Genomic DNA, 20918 nt, shown 5'->3' with positions numbered 1-20918 from the left:
GGCCAAGCGGAAAGAAACATGTTATTACCACTCAAAGGTTCTGCAAGGAGAATTAGGAGAAATAAATGTTTCATGTAGAACGATGGCTTCATGGTGAATCCCTCAACAGCCACATTTTTATTGCTTTCATTTATTTTATTGTATAGAGGTGACAAAAACATACAGGATGGGACATGCCCACACACATTCAAAGACACTTTTGCTTTGTATCAGTTTGCATTTCATTAAAATTGTAATATATATACATATATATTTTTTTTTATCAAGTTTTTTATAATACATATCCAGGGGGTCTGTGGTAGAGCCTTTGATTGGTCTCGAATCCCACCCCAACAGGGCGACCCTAGTGCCTGTCCCCAAATAAGGAGGTTGCGTCAGGAAGGGCATCCGCCGTAAAAACTCATGCCCAATCAATGTGCGGAACACGTTCCGCTGTGGTGACCCCTGAAGGGACAAGCTGAAAGCCGCTGATCTATTTTTGAATACATGTCAGTATAATTAATGTTTGCTTCCTTTGTTTTCTACGGTTTCTGTTGTTATGTGCAACATCAAAATAGTTTTTGTCCTTCAGAAAGACATGTGCAAACACTAAATTAAATGCTCAACAGGTCGTCTGTTTTAAAGTATAACATAACAGCGTCTTAATTCTAACTTCATCATTGTTGGCGTCACTATACTTCATGACCACAACTAAATAAAATGTGAAGAGTTGGGTAACTTATCTTATTGTAGTGTGTCAAAAACTTCAATAACCTTTAGTACAGCATGTTTAAAAATAACAATATGTAGTGGAGTCAAATTTACCTTCCCATATCTCTTTTCTTTGTGTCATTTAAATTTGATATAAACATAACTTTAGCAAAATACTACAGCAGTGAATGTATTTAAATTACTTCAAATCTGCTTACACAAAAAATGGTGGAACCTTTCCCACACACTGATGCATTAGTGTTGACAATCATCAATAATAATTCTATATGTTAATAATCGATTATGCAATATACATCACAACAAACCATGTACTTTTACTTTGCATGTTTTACTTTCTGAGGTCTTTCTTGATTACAGGACTTTTACTTATACCAGAGGAAGACTGAAATACTTGTACCACCATTGTATTAGTAATTCTTTACCAATCATGACATTTTTGAATTTATTATCTCTTAGAAAATTCAGCAAATATTCACCTTCTGCCTGTCTCCATAACACTTACTGCACTGACACTACTAACAAATATGAATCACAATATTGACAATATTTACTATAGATTCTTAAATCATTTCCTTTCTAGGTGCCAGCTCCCCACTGGTTTTCAGGCTACCACAAGAAGATTGTACTCAAGACAGGTGGAAGAAAAAGAAGCTCGAACCTTGGAGAGGAGGGACATTTGGGAGAAGCCAAAGAAGCCTCTGTGTTGCTTATGATGCGTGGAAATGAGACCCCAGCAGGCCACCACTGTATCCTCTGTTAACTCAAGTGTGTGGCATTAAGGGAGTGGGCCATAAAAGGTGCGCTGGCTAAAGTCTTCCTGTCATTTGTAGTCATGTGTGTCTCCCTATCACTTGGAGTGCAGTTTTAGTTCTCTCTAGATGACGCTTTGCTTAAGTTTTCAACAAACTCATTTCAGCACTTGTTTGACCATGAAAGAAATTTCTGCTTGGTTGCCCCTCATCAAGGGCTCTTTTACTTCTCCAGCTATATTTAGATCCGGGTCTGAGCAGCATTGGGCTTTCATATAGAGATTAGTATCCGAGACGCTGTGGATCAGGAGGTAGGACAGAAAAACAACTAATCAACAGGATGGTGGTGTGATCCCTGGCTTATCTAGTCCGTGTCAAAGTATATTTGGGCAAAGCACTAAACCTTAAACTTGTACCCAGTGGACCAGGGAAAAAGCAGTGCGCTTAGTTTGAGGGTTAGCATTTTATGTAATCTACAGTATATACTGTATGCATTTTATTTTATGCTTATTTTTTTTGGGAAATGCTCATTTGATGATCAAGTGTTCTGTTTGCTATTTGCACTGCCGTCTAGTGGTTGTGCAGTGGCTTTTTACTTGTAACAGCACCATCACAATGGGTGTGGTTACAAGTAAAATAGTTAAATGCTAAATAAAAGTAAAGATATAGAATGATGGGTGGATGCTCAATAGATATCTCCTGCCTAAAGAATTATCAGTGACCATAGTTTGTATACCAGCATTTTATACATAGAGTTAAAGTTTTAATTTCATTTTTTTAATTGGGTTTTTTCAAAAAGGAAGATAAAATATTTCATATCAGTTTCTTACAATAGTGGGGACATTTACACTCCTTCACTAACATATATGAGATTCAAGTGCTGTATAAACCCTTAGGGTACTACTGGTCCTTTGGTAATTGCTGAGGATGCACAATACTGCTAATGCTGGTTGTTTATGGCCGGAAAAGTTGCAGAGTTTGGAATTTATAGGAAGTTTTGATATGAGTCAATACACAGACATGAAAAATGTTACAGTTTGTCAAATAGCTTGTGGCCTGGAACAAAAAAGCATTGTTCCGGAAGCAGCATGAGCCAATACAGTGCACAGTATAACATGTACAGTATGACCACAGCTAATTTATAGTCCTGTATCTGAACATGCCGAAATATAATATCTTTACAGACTGTATCTTGCACATTTGCATACACAAATCGATATCTTGTCCATATTCTTCGGAGTAATGATGATTAAGGATGAAAAATAAAAACATAAAAGAATCACGAGCCACCTGAACGAGCTTGTCTTTTCAGGCTCCTTATGCTCAGGATAGTTCCATTTATTGCAATAAACATAATTCTGCATGAACACCATCTGGTCGACTGCATGCCATGTGATTCTAATGTAAATAATTTCCTCCATGCAGAAAAACACTGATTGCATGTCATCCATTAAACTGTTTACTGTATCATGTTTTTCTGTTAAGGACATTTCATGCTAAAGTGGAATCTTTTAAACATGAATGACAGGGGAGCTACTGTCCATGTTCATTTGTTTTGTGTGTTTTTGGCCTCAAATGGAAGGTCTTTGTCCACAGGTGGTGGTACTGAACTGAAGGGGTGACCTTCCCAATCTTCCATATTTCTGACTGTGAACACCTGTTCGCTACCCTGTATGCATGTAGCGTAAGTACCTTTAATGTTGGTTGCACTGAATGTTGTAACGGCGTACTAAGTAGGTTCAGCCTATTGTCAGCACCATCACGCCATCATCATCATAATGTATATTTGGAGTTATTAATGCAGACGGGAAAAATCTGTTGTCGAAGCAGGATATGTTGGCGCACATAGAAACGGAACAGTGTCATTTCTTCACTAGCACTCTCACGCACTCCCATCTTTTCTTTAACATCGGCAACAAAAAAGAAAAACAATTTACAGATAACAATTACAAAAATAACATTTCATGATTACTGACTATCTCAAATTTAACACAAAATGCTGTAAGAACCCATTATCAAAAAACTTTCATTTAACTCATAACCTCACAATGGAGTCATCAATGCTCTGGCACATTTCTTAATTTGCTTGTTGTGATCCAATATGGTTAATGAATCTTGCTGAGTGGGCTGTGGGACTTAATGGGAGTCAGCTGTGCAAATCTTCAGTTTTAATAGCTGATTGTTCAGATGATGGTTTGCTGGTTTGAAGCATATTATCATCTTTGCATGATGTTAATATTCAATTTAACAATTCCCTTAATTGATTTTAATTAAATTATAAAATAGTTTAGGATAAGGAATTGTTTCGTGTTAGATCCTGTCGGAAATACAATGTTTTTTTTTAAAGTGTTTTAACACCTCACAGGAACTCAATTTGTAAAGTAACAATCCCTTAATGCTGTAGCAAAGTAGCATCTTATTAGGTTGAATGCCAATTGGCAACATTTGTCTTCTATAAAAGACTGACTGCCAAACAACACTTTGATATACACGTTCGAAACAACATAAGGCAACAGATAGAGGTCCAAAAAGGCCAAATCATCTGTTGCCAACAGCAGGAGTGATGGTCCATTGGCAGTACTTTAATGAAGTATTTACATTATCTTAACTTTTATTATTATTAGTCTGACATTAGAACAGGGCAGTGCTTTTAATTGTTGGAAATAATTTTGTTCACCTCCCATCCCCTCATCCTTACATCTAAACCAATTACTTCTTGTGTTCCATATGGTTTTAAAAGCAATTAAACATCAAGAAATGTACACAACATAATCACCCTCTTAGTTATGAAGGCTGCCCTCAGTGAACTCCCCGTGCATTTAGCCTGGATTTGTTTCTGCTTGTCAACAGTCTTAACAAAACTTGACAGAGCATTGCATGATATGGAAAGATCTGAGGCAAAAGGTCAAGTCAAGGCTGTATGACTGAGTCTAATAAGAATAAAAATCCAAAAGTTTCATTCATGCTCTGTAAACACCGCAAGAGCTGGATGGAATATAAAACACTTTTCTAAGCTATTTCTTGATTAATGTTTCACTAAAAATGACAAAGGGTGCGCATATCTCTGCAATGTGTTCTGTTACATTTGTGCTTAAGAGAAACAATCCACACTTTCTTTCCCTTTATAAGACTAATATATCTCTGCAAACTCAGATGTTCGCTCCATCTCTAAACTTCAGGGTCGGCTGCAATCGTACACAAGATGCACTTTGCAAGGTCAGTGGCAAAAAGGTTTTAAAGATCAAATCATTTGAAATATGTGGGCAACGAAAGTGTAAAATCGAACATTTGCAGAGCTCAAAGTATCATTGCTGCAAGGTTTGGCTGTGTAGTGATATTCAGAGTTAAACAATTTCTCAAGCTGCTGAACAACAATTTCTCTACTGATCCTGTGTACACCGCCTTAGAGAATTTATGATAGTAGCACCGAAAATATGAACTTTAAGGTTGTGGTACTATGTTTGCATATTAAGTGATGCTAGTGAACTGACAGTTAAAATGTAACTTTTAGCTCAGATTATTGCTCAACATTAAGTTAGACACTATTTGGTGATTGTTTAATAAACGTGAATGGTGACATTACCAAAAGTAGAGCACAAGAGTATTGATTTGGATTTTTAGTTTTTTGCAACCAGAGACAATTTCATTAAATGTCCCTAGAGTGGTTGGAGACCATGCAATGAGAACTTCTTACCAGGAGATGGCAGCTTAGCCATTTCCCCTCATTTCCTCTGAGCAGTGTGGGCGTGTGATGGCACATCGGCCTCCTAATGTTCATCCATGTATTGTACATTTTAATTAAATGTCACAGCTCACAGTTGTAGACAGTACATGCAACATGCTGGGTTGACATTATCTTTATATTGGCAAACACATTTACTTACACATTCCAATTACATTTCCTACCCTCCTATACTGTATTACAGTTTGTATCGGTACCTTCATGAATTGCATCTTGCTACTACCAGTACACACAACAAAGCTATAAATGAAGTAGTATTCAAACAAAATGTCAGAATGCTTTCTCACCAGTCCTGCTAGAATATTTCTTTATTCCCTGATCTAACATGCACATTCAAACTAAGGTCTTTGAATGTTTCTTGTCAGCTGTGTCTACTGAAAGAATAATATGCTGTAAAGAACAAGACATGTAGTGAGTCATGACTGATGGAACAATGGTTTTGTCATGTGGAGGGACGCTTGCAACACCAAATTGCTCCTTCACCACTTGATGGCACTGTAGCTGTGGCGAGCTGCTGTGTGGCTAAACGGTAGAATCAAATTGCATTAAGTGGGAAAATGGTTTAGCCATTTTTTTTATAAAGACAAAGATTAATTAAACAATATAGAAATGTATACACCGTATATCCCATGATCACGTTACATTAGTCAGAGCACCTTAGCAGTCCTGTATCTGCTGTTCATATGATCAAAAATCTGTACATGTTAGAAAAGAAAATCAGTGATGCACATCATTGTTTTAAAATCAGACATTAGCACATGTGTATCTGTGTCACAGATTGTTATACTGTGTCTTATTTCATGGGAAATAAAAGTGTCAAGCAGCAACTTGCTTCAAAACTGTCATAAGCTGATATTTGTTTGGTTTCAGGTACGCTCCATGCTTGTAGTGTCTTCAGTCTGAGTGTCGTTCTTATCCAGTAGAGCAGGACGAAGGCCAGCAGACAGCCACTGTTTGAAATGGTAAACAGCATGTTGTGAGACAGTGACCATCAATGTAATGAAGACCAGAGCAGGCCTGCTGGCCAAGCTTTAATGTTAAGCAGAGTGCTGTGTGCTGTGCTAAGACGAATGTCACAGCATGCAGTGAGATGACCCTGGCACTGCATTAAATGACCAGTATCCTGCTACTATCTGTGCGGTGCTTTGGCAGGGATAATTATGAATCTATGCCCTGAAGATGCAGGGCTGTTCTAGGGTCAAAAGAGTGTCCATCCTGGTGCAACATGAGGGTAATGTAATATAATTATGTACCCAGTGTACTACTCAGTGAACGTTTTTAGCTGTTGACATTTCTAAGTGGTCAATTTGTAGACGTTTTAAGGCCTCTAACTTTTCTCTTTATGGCTGCGTTTGTTTTTCTCAGCCTTGTTCCAATGTTGTATTAGACTGAATGTAAAATGAGTCAGATTTTGGTCCATTAGCAATTCAAAGATGGACAAACATAACTGAAAGACAAAGTACAACAAGCGATCGTCCCAAAAGAGTCACTCGATATTTCTGTTGATTAGAATGTGTTGCAATTTCATATTCCAGTGATTCCTCACCAACCCCCCAGTTTTCACTTTTGTCACACTTATCTGCAAATGAACTTTTACTCGAGCTCTCTGTGTCAGCCGAAGTTAAGCTCTGTGGCTGTCATTCAGCGGGGAACATGGTGAAGTTGTACAAGGTGTGTCAGGGAGATACAGCAGAGTCAAAAGCCTGGGGCACAGTGTGTATTAAGGTTAATTTGAACTGATTAGATTAAGCAGTGGGGCTGTTGCTGTGGGGAGCAAGAGCGTTGTGGTGTGTCCTGCCGTGAAGTGTGTGTTGTGGGCTTTATCTTGTGCTGCTGAGTGAGTTTGGAAGACTGCTACTTCGTGCTTAGGGTTCAGGTCTTTGATATTATTTATCCAGCAGCATGTCATGCTTGATGGGAGAGTCAAATTGGCAGGGTCTGGAAAACACTCCGGAAGAAGTTGGTAAATGCTGGTTTTATTAATAATACAACTCTCCTCAGTATTTTCTTATTTCCCTTGTACTCGATGTTTAATATATTGAGTTGTGCTCATTTTGGTAGAGTAGACAGTTCCGAGCTAAGCTCAGGACATTCCTGTTATCCTATTTCTGGTTATCCCTTCTTTTCTTATTTCTGGGCCCCCAACGCTGCCTGAGATGGCATAGAAAGTAAATTGGCCTTTTCTGCATATATAATAATACAAATTCCTTCCTTCCTGGATCCTTCCAGTGCGTTTGGAAACCCCATTTTCCCACTGTTGAGAAGTTCCACGTTAAAAAAACATTGGGTGCTAAAACCCAAACTGAGCTGCCACAGAAGGAGAGGTTTAAACACAGCAGTATGTTGAGCTCCCGCAGCTGCAGAGTTAACAGGATATTTAGCACGTACACCATTTTAGTTTCTGAACATGCTAGCATTTACTACGAACACTTACACAAACTGCAGTTGAGGCACGTGTTGACAGTTTTGCAGGTGTGTGATTACCACTACACAGAGCAAACTGAACAAAGTGAAAATGTGACCCGATAATGGCACTAAATGAAAACTCTGAATAATCCAGGGAACATAAATATCTTCACCAAAATTCCAACTCACATTGTGATCCCTACAGATTTGGTCTGAGATGCTTTGATAAAATCACGAGCTGCTTGGTTAAGCTGACAGGATTTATCTCTGCGCTGTTGTTTAGATATGCAGATACGCAGATGCACTGGATGTGAGGATGTGGCAAACCGCAGCAAACATGGCTGATTAGAAGGACGTAAACAGCTGGCATCCGATAAAAGAGTGAGACGTAAGCCGGATCCAGATATGATGCAAACATTAGAAAACATATGTCTGATACTTTCTATTAACATTCGGGCCACAATACATTTCGACATGTTGTCAAAATCTTCTTTTACGCCTAAAATTAAGAATGTGATTTTTCTCTTTATGTGTTTAGTATTGATTCATCCCATTAAAGCACTGATATGTATGTGCATTCATCACCTTTTACAGTAATCTGTGATATAAAAGCTAAACTTGCTACAAGTACATGATTGAGGAGATAAAAGCAAAGCGTAACATAAAGACACACAACTTTACATTCTCCTTGACTCCTTGCAGTTAGATTCCTGCATATTCACACTCACGTGTGTGTGTTTTTTTTTTGGTGCCCCTTTTAATCCAAATGTGAACATGCATCACCTACAGAAAATTGAATCCCACAAAGACATGGCTGGATGTGCATGGTACACTTGCATTAATGTTAACATTGTGTAGAATTACATCAGCCGGGAATGAAAATGCCCACATCTCTTTCCCAATTAGTCTCCCTTTACTACATATTAAGTGCTCATCTTAAGCTATGGGCAGCAGAGGATGCATTTCAACAGAGCTGGATTTCCTTTCATTCTGACTGGCATACAGTGTATTTGAAGAAACTACTAAGCCCCACAAGAATTTAGTTTGAGGGGGGAAAAAAAAAAACACAGCCAAATTGAGACTCTCTTCATCTGTAAGCTGCTTTAAACCCTGCTGCTTTAAACGGCTTAGCTCTCCTTTATTAGTATCGGCTGTTGTGTAGATTCTGCAGACTACTGGCTTTCCCTCTATTTGCCACCCATCTATTTACCTTTGATACAACCATGTGCACTGATCACTTCAAGCAGGCCCCTTAAGCTCCCTCCCCCTGTCATTGAGTTGCGACCAGAGCATGGTGGTTATACTTAAGTAGATTGTATCGATTGTTTGTCCGGCATGTTCGACTTTACACGCACCCTTTCCTCTCTCAAAAGTCTACATGATAATCTATTGATACAGGATGAGTTATCCCTATATGAATGCTGCACGAGCTGTGTGGTCACATAAACTTATTTACAGATTTTCCCATAAAATACTTCTCCACTGGAGGTGAAATTTGAGCGAGTGAGAATTTCTTGTTCCTGAAGACAACAGCATATTTTATGTATGTGAAAGGCACATCTTCTTGCAATGCTAAGAATAGGATGGTTTTCCAGCTAGATGTGTGGTGAGTAGCACCTCTCCTGAGAATTAATGCAAATGTGCTGGATATATTCCTTTGTATCTTTGCAGTCTTGAGAGTGTCATCTATTGTATATTATGTATCAGCTTTTCTCCTGTCTGTTTGACACCCAAAACAACAGCACTGAATGAAGAAATGTCTAGAGGCTGCTGGAGACACTGACAGCTTCTGTCATTTTTACTTTTGTACATTGTTTGGAATAGAATGGGTGATTTTTATGAAAATTGCAAGATATGTCTGAAGTCTTGAATATTTAAACACTGCAAGCAAAGTCTACAAACTATTTTGTACAACTTAGTGAACAGTGGGGTGGGAGAGAAAGCAAATGCGTTGCTTTTGAGATGTCTCTCTCACCTACTGCATTCACAAAAAGGCTGTCAAATTTATCCAATATGGTTTGTTTACCACAGCTCATAAGTGGGGGCTGAAGTGCAGTGCAGACGGTTGTTAATTGGTGCATTGAAAAGGAGACTATTAAAACAGCACAGGCCGACAACGAAGAGGCTTGAAGCAAAGGTTGGATAAACACAATGTACTTTCTGTGCAACTTAAGAATGTAAATAATTCAAAAATGTACAGCCAAACTAATTGTCTGACCATCACATTCAGAAGAAAATAAAAGTTCTCATTATAAATTTACATCTGAACAAAAAAAGAACAGTAGGTCAATCAGCACGTACTCAGCAGCCAGAGCTGAGCCACAGTCTTTGCAATTACCGCCTAAAAACGGGAGCATGCGAAAGCATAGCAACATTCAGCAGAATGAAATGACTTCCGACAAGCTGACCACATCCTCCTTGTGTTTCACTTCAATTTAAAGCTGACATCTTAAATGTCTTCCAACACATCCATCAATCTCTAGCATGTTGGAATCTTTGGTTTGCTGTTCTCAGGTCCTCGTAGTTGAAGGGTCAGCCAATATCCCATTGAAGTAAAACCATAAACTGTAAAGCACTCTCAATGCCAAGACCTTCAATTTAGCCCAGTGGAAAAATTAACCATTTCCAACTCTTTTATCCACCAAATCAACCCTGAGAGATTAGGCAGACTGTTAACGACAAACGGCGGATTCGTTACATCAACGTGATGTAAAACTGGCATTTTCACCCCGACTGAGATAAGAGTAAGTTAGAGTATGAATGAGTTCATTAAAAAACATGTGGCTTTGAAAAAAACATAATTTATGAAGTTCTGACAACAGGCAGGTTTGAGGTGTTCAATAACATGCATGCATGTAACACACAAGCTTTACTGTATATTGTACTGTAGCTAACAAAACAAATTCAAAACAGTACGGAAAATACACCCAAATACCACTTCAGTGTATTTTATTAAGAGGTGGTTCTAATGATTGGCCACCGTATTTAACATGATTGAGATGACAAAAACATTATAACTATGTAGGACTACCCTCAATAATAAACACATTATGACCTTTTTGACAGTTTCAATTCAAGTTAAAAAGAAATTCTAACCCTCTAAACATACAATTCTTGGCGGAACTGCTGTTTTGGATTGGATTGGATTGTACAGGTGAACCTAATGAATTGGCTGATGAGTGTATCTGCACTTGGGTGTGTTTTTCTAGACTTAAAAAATGGCCTGCAGAATTTGACACTTACCAGCTGTCCTTGTAAATCTGCATAAGGCCTATTTCCAACACATACAAATGTGCTTCAAAACATTGGAATTTAGCACAGTATGCCAGCACCTGGAAATTGGTAGCATTGCTGGGTGTACATTTTCTCCCCTGCTATTCACTCTGGTGATGGGGGTAATCACTGGAACATCATAGTGGCTTGTCACTATTCAGAGGCACAGGAAGGGGCATTCTCATTTTTTCAGGATAAAATGGCCATTTCAACACTTTTTACTAGCTGTCTGATAAATTACCTTTGATCTATGAACCGGTATTGGAACCGTATTTACCTAGATTCACATTTACAATACAAATGAAACTCTATATACCCACTGGAAGCATATTTGCTCCCATATTCCAAATCTTGTGGTTAGAAATGTTGTATGCATGCAAAGTGGTGGGTGTTGGGTGGTGTGGTGGATAGCATCTTATACGAAGAACAAATAGATGGGATCTCTTATTTATTTCATTTCTCAGTCAATATCTAATCTTGTGTACAGTATTAGAGATGGCATGTAACATTAACAATACTTGACAGTGTTCTCTATCACCAAGGCCAGTTGTTGGAGCTGCCATTCACTGCTGGGGCATCACTATAGCTAAGTCTATTATACTTGACAAATGAAGTTAAAACAACTGAGTTCAGAAACTCAGATGAGAATTACAGACTGAAACATACCTGGTCTCTTTTTGTGGCCTGTTAAATGTGTCGGTCAGGCAGCCTCACTGATCACTAATTGGTTAATCTCGGCCTATCGCTCGATTTGGCAAAAAATAATGAGCTTCTCAATGAATATGGACCTCTTTATTTTAGATCGACGAAAGATCTGTCTAATAGATGCTGATTGTCCACCACCCTCAAGCTGTATCACAGACTTCTTGATTGAAATTAAATGCACATTTCCTCAGACAGGAAAAAAAAATAAATGAATCCATGAAAAAAAACAGTATTATGTACAAGCTGAAGCCTTATAATGAAGTATAGTCAAAATGTATTTATATTTAATATGTCAGTCAAAGTTATCTAAATGTTGTTACATTTGTTTGCTTGAGTTTGATGTCAGGCACCAAGGACCAGCAGACAAATTACCTATAAAGCTTATTTGATGCATATTAATAAAAAAGATCAAATTGATCCTACATTTGTAAAATGGTTTTAAAACATTACTGGATAGCAGTAATACTCTCAGAATACATAGAATTGACCAAATCTACTAAAAATGAACAGCATACAGTTCAGATTGTACATGTAGGTTGGTGCTCCAGATTATATCTCCTCCATTTTGTTTGATTCCCACAGAATTTGTGGGATCATCCTCTTTTCCCATTATCCATCCATCCTTTGTGGTCACTTATACTGTTCAGGGTTTGGGGGGAAATTACACTCATTTTAGAGTAAGTCATTAACCTCACATGCACGTTTGTGGACTGTGGGAGCAAACCCGAGTACCCAGAGGAAACACAGGTACTCTTTCAAGATTGAGCATTGGCAGTATTAAGTGTGTGTCAATTGCAGCCAAGCTTCTCATTTCTGTCTCTTCTAGTCATCATGGCATCTTGACATGGTTGACTGTAATGCAATGCTTTAACTATAGCTTTGTCAGAGGGGTGTATCTTCAAAAGAATATGGTTTCAAGATTTTTGTTGGGCTTATAAATGATAAAGACAATAAGTCTAGTTTCCTTATGTCTAATTGTCATGATCTAACACTCACATTCACTTCCTGCCCTGGACTTTTATTTTGTTCCCCTTTTTCTCCACTTCCTGTCCCCAGTTTATTTTTCAATTGTTTCACTTGTTCCCCTGCCCTTTTTAAACCCAGCTCTCTCCCTTTTCCCGGTTTCCCTGTTTGTTACCTGTGCAACATCCCATCTCCAAGTTTCCACGTCTCGGTTCCTCACCCTGTCTTTGAGTTTTCCCTGGCTCATAGTTTTTGGACTCCTGACTTGTTTGTATGGACTTCTGTTATCTGCTTTGGTCTGAGGTTTCATTATGTTTTTGTCTTTAACCAGATCTCACTCTGTGGTATTTTGTATTTTATTCTAGCCTTAGCCCGCGTTTGCCCTCGGTGATTTTGGAGAGACTTTTAGTTTCATTAGCCCTGGCTCTCCGTTATATGTTGTGTTCAGATTTGTTATTTTAGTTTCTTATTAAGTTCCCTGGTTTTGTGCTTTAATTTGTTTTTGTTTTTTACTTTCACTGTTACTCGGCTTAGCCTCGGTTTTAAATTTGTTATTCTTCCCTTGTATCCTAAAAGTCACTTGTATCCCACATCCCTCTCACTGTCTTGCTTTTGGGTCGTCTTACAAAAACCCTGACACTAATGCATCTAATCTTGACAGTGCTGTGACAACCAGTTGGTATAAGCCTCCACACTTACAGCTGTATATTGAGTATATTGAGTTGTTGCAATAAAACATTAAGCTGATCAACTATTAGTTGCTCAGTGCTTTTCCAAAATAAACAATTTATGATAAGTAGAGCTTGTTTTTTCTAAATCTTCATATACATGTATATTCTAAATTAAGCACTGAACAGTTCCTATAAAAAGTGATCAGGATTCTTTACTGGACTTAGAGAAGCTACAGTATTGCAGCCTGAGCTACCCTAGCTTTTTCTGCCAGTTTGAAGAAGCAGCAACTATACCAAGGTCCTTGTGGATCACTACACTCATTGCACTGTCACGCAGAGTGAGGCCATAAAACCTCGGTCACTTGTATTCACAATCTTATTCTTTCGGTCAATACCAATAAACCTCATGACCATAGTTCAGGGCCAGATGGAGGACTGACCGAAACACAGAGCACGAGCCGATGCATAAATCCGCAGTCAAACTACGGCCAGTTCCCCTCACACACGGTAACATTTCTGCTTCGCTCATACTGTATGACCCCATTAATGGGGCAACCCGCTAGTTATCCAGGAAGAAATGGAGGTGCTGCCTGAGCCTGACAATGTAGTCTAAAATAAATGTATTTGATCTCATAGAAATGCAAATTTATACGGCATAAGTCCTCCAGAGTCTAATCAGATCATCCACTATAGAGAACTGCACAACAGGTTTTTAGGGGAAACCTGTGGTGTATAACTATTAGGTTTCTGGCATGTAGTCTTTTGGAGTTATTATGTTCTCCAGTCTGTGCCCACACAGATGGATGCCACTGTGATTAGCTCAACATCTAATGCACAAAAATGAGTCACAATGTAAAGCAGCCATTTCTTCTGGATATGTATTGTAAAAATGTAAGATCAAACAATTTAGTCAATTTGTTGTACTGAAAGTTATTTTATGTGATTTTAAATAGTTAGATATTTATTTTTATTGGAATAGATTATATTAAAGGTAGCATGATGTTCAAAGGAGAAATCAAATCACAAAATTCTACATGAATTCTACATACTTTATTTGCTCCTGTCCCAACTTTTTTTGAAACTCGGTGCTGGCATCATATTCAAAAACACCCAGATGTTTTTCAAAGTTTAAACATTTGATCCGCCGTCTTTGTACTATTTACAATCAAAAATGGGTTTCGAATGATTTGCAAATCATTGCCTTCTCACTCTCTTTTTCACATTTTACACATCCCAAATATTTTTATTTTTCACTTTTTTCTCTCATTTTTTTTTTTTAAAAGCACAGAACCGGTGCCATTTTAGAAACATCTAACAAGATTAAGAGGGCCACATACCTCTTACCCATGACGACCTGTTTGAGACTCAGAAAGAGGCCATTTCTATGGAAATCCAATGTTTACACGCATGGGAGAAGTCTTTTATCTGCCGTTTTTAAAATTTTAAGAGCACAGTGTTTCTGCCTCTTACTGCTCACAGCATTTCCTTTCCCGTTCTTTCTATTTTTTTTGACAGGTGTTCATTCAGAGGAAAAACAAATGGTGTAAATATCCTTGTGCTTGATTAAATACCATCACTCTCTTTCGCCTCCATGTGTATACCTCAAGAGAGATCTCTCACTAGTGCCCCCCAAAGTACCCCTTTCATGAGCTGAATGGGGCCCTTTTTCACATTTAAACCATTTAAATGGAGTTAGTACTAGGATTGGGCCCTTCTCTTTTCACTTTAGCATAGTGTGTCAAGAGTTCAATGGTGTTTTGTGGAGCGTGAAGGTATACGGCAGTAGCAATATGTCCAAGAGAATAAAGTGGTAGTAATGCATTAACAACACTACTCATATCCAGGAAAAAAAAACTGCATTTCATGAAAAAAAGACATCTTGTGATGTCTATAGCCTTGACTTTAGGAGTACTTTGCACATCAGCTTAATGTGTTCCTGGTGATACACTGAGATTTGAGGTCTAACAAACAGTCCTGATTAAAAAAAAACACTTGAGCTAAAAAAAAAAAAAAAAAAGACTCAAGTTGACTACTTTTTTAAATAATCATCTGTTTGCAGTGGAAGCCTTTACCCCGAGACATAGGGGTTATTTTTGTGATGAGCTGTACTCAAACAGATGGGTTAGCAGATGACATTGTTTTAGAAGACTGTAGGTACAGTACTTGTAAACCAGTACCACAGAGTGACATTTACACCTACCGCCTCCTTGTTGGTTCCTTATCCTGTTTCCCAGCATTTTTGATTAGATCAGGAACTTTTTCTGATCAATAGTACATCCAAAGGCTAACCAGGGCCTCGTTTTTCAAAAAAGACCTTAACACCTCAGAGTGTATTTCTAAGGAACCACAGAACATGTTTCTCTGGCAGCCTCAAAAAAAAAAAAAAAAACCTACCACACATTATTTTAATAACTTGTGGAACTCAGCCAATCTGAACAATAGGTCGAGATGCACAAGGCAGAAACTAACCACAGCTATCAAAGGGCCCAAGACACTGAAATTGATGGATCGAACAATAGATTACAACAAGGGATCTCATACAGGATAGAGCAATGCAATATAATGCAACTTTTTTTATCGTATGGAGCCACTGACAGCGAGGGTAACAGTGATCTGTGGTCCATAACGATGAGCTGAAAGCAGAAGATTTGTGGATTCTCAGTTGGATTAGCACTAATAGCAATCCATTGATTAATTGCTTTCACAGTTTATGCACAAGGTTTTGGATTTTTCCCCCTGTCCTGCATTACATGGGGTTCAAAACAATAATGTTAATGTAAAAATGCAATTTTTGGGCGCTGAAAAGGGGGAAAAAAAGCCTTAATGACTTAAATGCCTGAAAGTGTTTTACTGATTGACTATTGATTCTTAAACATGTCTGAACACACTTCCTAAATTTTGGAACGTACTGACCCAATCACGCAGCTATAAAAGCTACCTGCCTCCGGTTTTCACACCACATTAAAAGTAAACCCAACTGTGAGTTAAAATACAATTGCCATACGAGTTTTTTTTTATTTTTTTTATTTAGCTTCATGAACATACTGGTGGGTTTAAATGATTTCAGGCACCCACTGGCCTGAGCACCCAAAGCTCTTAGACAGAGGTTTGTCACTTGTATGCAGGTTTGGGCTTTGTGGTCGGGACACATGTCTACTCTGTCTACTCTCACTAAGGCTGAGCATGCCTGCTGTTGAACACACTGTCACACACACCATCTGTTACCTCTAACACTCCTGGCTTGGACAAACACAGTTATGAGTAGGTAATGGAGCGGACGAAACTTAACCTTGACATTGTCTCCTATGTGTGATCAGCAGAGAGTGAGAGAGTTAGATTGATGAGAACCAGTAGCCCTTGTGAGTTTGGTTTGTGTGAGAAAGGCAGAGGAGTTTCATGTTGCCTGGAAACATGTCCGTCTGTCTCAGTGTGTGATGAAAGACAGAGTCTTTCTCTGACAGTCTTATCTTAAAGATAAGCATCAAATTACCAAAGTCAATAAACTTATATTCTTTTTTTTTTTTTTTTACCTAAATCAAATGTCCTTATACAACTGCATATCATATGAAGTTTAATTCAATCTCAGCCCAACACAGACCTGTACTGGTGAGTGTGTCAGTTGTTCAGTATACTGTACCGTGCACTGCGTATTGAATTGTGAGCATAGTGAATAATAGTATATAATATGTTTGAATTATTCAAATGGCTTCAGAGGTGCAACCAAATGCCTTGCATTACAATAGTTGGTGGAAAAATCTCAGATTTATGTTACTGAGGTGCAGTATGTGCAGTAGGATTCAAAACTAGCCATAAATACTAATATCTTTTTATTTTTTTTTTCATTTTCACACATCTGTGTTTATATACAGTATCAAACTTCATATCTAAGTGTTTACCTGCGACATCACTCTGCAATGCGTGGTAATCATTATTACTTTTCAGACTATATTAACCCTTGATGGCAGTTCTGTTCACATTTTAGCTCCATTACACCGTTGTATTTTTGTATCACTTTATTTTCCGATTCTACATGTCAGGAAGAGATGAGTTTAGATTTTACACTAAATACTAATGATGAAGAGCGTCAGCATTGTGTATTAAGTCACTTGATACAATTAGCACTAAGCACATTGCTGAATGTTCCTTCTCACATCATTAAGGTTCACCTTGATGGATTTTGTGAAGTTATTAATGTCTTGAAAAGCCTATTAATTATCTCCGTCTTGCACTTCTGACAGGCAGGTTGTGCAGTGGGCTAAGGTCACCCTCAGCAGAACGTCTGACAAAGTTTCTGACAAATCCCTGACAGTTTGACTTTATACTTGCTTGAATCATCAGCTGCATCACGTTTTGGGGGCATTGGAGTCGAGTACTTTTTGTCATACAGTATATTCAATTCAATTCAATTCAACTTTATTCGTATAGCGCCGGTTCACAACAAAGTCATCTCAAGGCACTTTACAGAATACAGTCACTTAACTATTCCTGCACTACAGTTTTGTTATAGGCTTGCACTACTGAAGGACAAGGGGAAAGAGGCCTTCACAACTGAGCTGCAGAGGGAACAATCTGACAGGAAAGTTCTATTGAAAATATCATTTTCTGATGGATGAGATCTATCCATTTATATAATTGTGTTCACTTCACACCTGCTCCATACAGACTTGATTTAGCCATCGTCCACAATTATTATTCGATCTACTGCTGTGAACACAGCACCAAAAATGGTTTAATTTTACCCTCTGGATCAATAACACTTGATACGACCCATCTCACTCTCGTCTCATGGTGAGGCACTGCATTTATAATGCTATTGACAACATTGAACAGTATTGACGACAAAGCAGAATAAGCACCTCAGGCAGTGGGCAGGGATGAAGTGCCATTTCTTTTCTGCTGCGCACCTTTGTAATAGCTTTTTCAACCATGAACATGAGAGTAAAATGCCAGCTAGTAAAACTGGAGGGCTTTGTTTAAATTATTTTCTTTAACCCATTGTGTTTGGGGCAGGACGACACTGCATGGGCCCATCTATAGAAGGTAAAGGACTAGGTTTAATTATAGAAAGTAATAGATAAAAAATGATGCGTCAACTCTGTGACAACTTTAATACAGAAGATGATTTTTTTTTTTTTGTTGAATAAACAAAAATGGCTCCAGTGACAAACTGTCTCTCTTGCTCTTTTTACAGCCGCAATGTTGCACAGCATTTGCATATTGTCTTTTAATGTGATGGTCCTGATTTAGTCAATGTCGAAAGGACTGACTGTTCGGGGATCTGAGGAAATCTTTAGATGTTCTTTTCCACATCAACTGGAAGAAAACCCAGCCCAACAAAACAAGCAGTGCAGGGTATTTTTCATTTTAAAACAGATTGATCATCCTGCAAAGCCTGTCTAGTCCAATATCAGCCTTCTATCTTCAGATTTCCCATGGAACAACAGGGAAAAACACAAAGAAGCACCATCATTTGTAATCAGTTGTCCAGAGTGAATTGTGCCATAGTTTTTGGTGTTCGCATCTATTGTGTATAGGCTATGTTATACTCGCCGGTTAGTTTCCCAGGGCAGTGGAGCTGAGAGGAGGGGCTGCGCTGTGCTGCACCGTACAGCTACTCACCTCTGACTGAATCCGATCTCCACCTCTCATCTCTCAACTTGTCCCGGGTGAGGACGGATGCGTTTTTCCTGCGGTCGGACGCGGTAAAGTGTCAGAAGAATGCGGACGGACAGGGGAATCGTCAGCAACTGGAGCCTCTTTGTGCGTCGCTGGTGTTTGCATTTGGTGACTGCAGAAATTTCCAACGTGTCCGCGAGTCGACAGACCACCGCTTACTGATGCGCTCTTGGAGAGGAGCAATGGACATGTGAACGGGGATGGTTTTCTTCCGACGGTTGAAATAATTGTTTCAGTTCACTGACTTGAAGCAGTAAATTTTCACAAAGTCACGCAAGTGAACACAGGATTGGTTGTTAATAGATTTTTTAATTTTCGCTTAAGGAGGAATTCATGCGTCGATAGCTTACGGGTTCAATATGCCAGAATGGGTCCTCTACAGTATTTATGCCTCTGTGGACTTCTGTACACCCAAACCGACGGTAAGTTTCTAAACACATCTATCTATCTGTTAGGGTTAAAATTAGACTAAAGAAAAAAAAATCTATTGGGTTGTGACCTGACGCATAGTCTACACATGGTCTCCCCAACTAAAGTGCACCATGGTATCTCCTATCATTTAATGCGAATTTGTTGTTGCTCCTGAATTTGTGTTTGGAATCACAAATGTGCCACTACTCCATATAATAATTTGACCCTCACTTGTGCCAGACCAATCAATTTAAGGACATAGGTAGAGAAAAGTTAATTATGAATTCCCAAGAGTTCCCCTAATGTGCTGATTGGCAGCTTTTAAATAAGCATTGATTCTACGGGTATTGCTGTTTGAAATAAATGTTAAAAAAAACCCCAAAACATTTAAACACTTAACTTTTCTGTTTTCTCATTAGAAAGACACCTTAGTGATTTATGTATTTTTCTTACTATGCTGCCTGTTTAATTGGGTCTAAGTGGGGTCGTATTCTACAGCATGTGGCCTGTGCTCAGGTTGCTCAGGCAAATGAAAGAAGCAACTGTGCCCTATAGCTGAAATGTCTCATGTGCCATAGAGAAGATGCTTACTCATATAGCCTGGAAATACACATCTGACTGTTTGCATCGACCGATTAGTCACACAATATATTACCAAGCTGCAATACATTACACCTGCTCATAAGAGGCATACACTTTCTGGCCTTAAGTGTTTGGTATGTCTTTGTCTCCTGTAGGGCATCAGCACATAAAGAGGGTGTAGAGCTGGGTGGTTTTGGGACATTGGAGGTGCTGTTATTTGGTACATCTGTGCCATTTATAGTGAAGCAGTGCTGTGTCTCTGCTGTTTATCCCATCTTTGTGATGCCTACAGTGCTCAGTGTTTGTTGACATACTATCAGAGAGGTGCTGACTGAACTCTGAAGTAATTGTAGAAGGGGTCAATTGTGCTTGGACTGCTGCTGACAGGTGTTTTCTCTGTTTTTTCCAGTACATTTTCCATACAGCGTCAACAAAACGTGAATATTATTAGCCTAACAAAGAGAGCTTCGGTTGCATAAATGTTGATAGGATTGACATGAAATATGCAGATATATGTAATAATTTAAAGTGAACTTGTGGTGACGGTGCCTGTGGCAAAAATGTAGGTGATCCAAAGACGATGTACATACATGTACATTGCCTGTGAACACAGCACCGAAAATGATTTCATTTTATTTTACCCATTTCAAATTTGCAGTTGTTAGGCCGACTTTGTAGCAGCGACATCAGAAGTTAATGACAAAGTTGTAAAACATGCATATGGTAACTACGTGGACTAAGCTAATCTTTTCTTCTTCGTCAAAGCTACATTAACCAACTAACGTCATCACTAGCATGAGACTCAACAGTTGTACGCTCTGCTATGCCCAGACCTCCCTTTTGTTGCTCTGCTACACTCTCACCCTTTCATCATTATGAAATTAAAACAAATAATCGAGCAGAAAGAAATAATTCCCTAAACGGTTTGAACGACTTTACTCAAAGAAACATTTCTAAACACATATCTCCGCATTGCTGCCGGTGCTGCTCTGTGTGGCTCACAGGAGACACAGCAACTCTCCACATTGA

General features: G+C 38.6%; 1 protein-coding gene across 3 annotated transcripts in view; it reads left to right on the top strand.

Annotated features, from left to right (window-relative positions):
• The first annotated feature begins 18449 nt into the window (after window positions 1-18449).
• The window catches only part of LOC137109041 (roundabout homolog 2-like), an 83120-nt gene continuing 80651 nt past the window's right edge, over window positions 18450-20918 (top strand). For 2 of the 3 annotated variants that reach the window (XR_010912265.1, XM_067494369.1), the window contains exon 1: window positions 18450-19318. Coding sequence is in view for 2 of the 3 variants with exons in the window: in XM_067494369.1 (XP_067350470.1) it covers window positions 19264-19318 (55 nt within the window). In the remaining variant the exon portion in view is untranslated. The remainder of the gene's footprint in view (window positions 19319-20918) is intronic. The other variant, XM_067494370.1, reaches the window with a different exon arrangement.

This window comes from Channa argus, chromosome 24 (assembly GCF_033026475.1).
Source record: "Channa argus isolate prfri chromosome 24, Channa argus male v1.0, whole genome shotgun sequence".
NCBI classification, from domain to species: Eukaryota; Metazoa; Chordata; class Actinopteri; order Anabantiformes; family Channidae; genus Channa; species Channa argus.
Note: the sequence above shows the minus strand (reverse complement) of the source record. Positions and strands in the feature narration are given on the sequence as shown.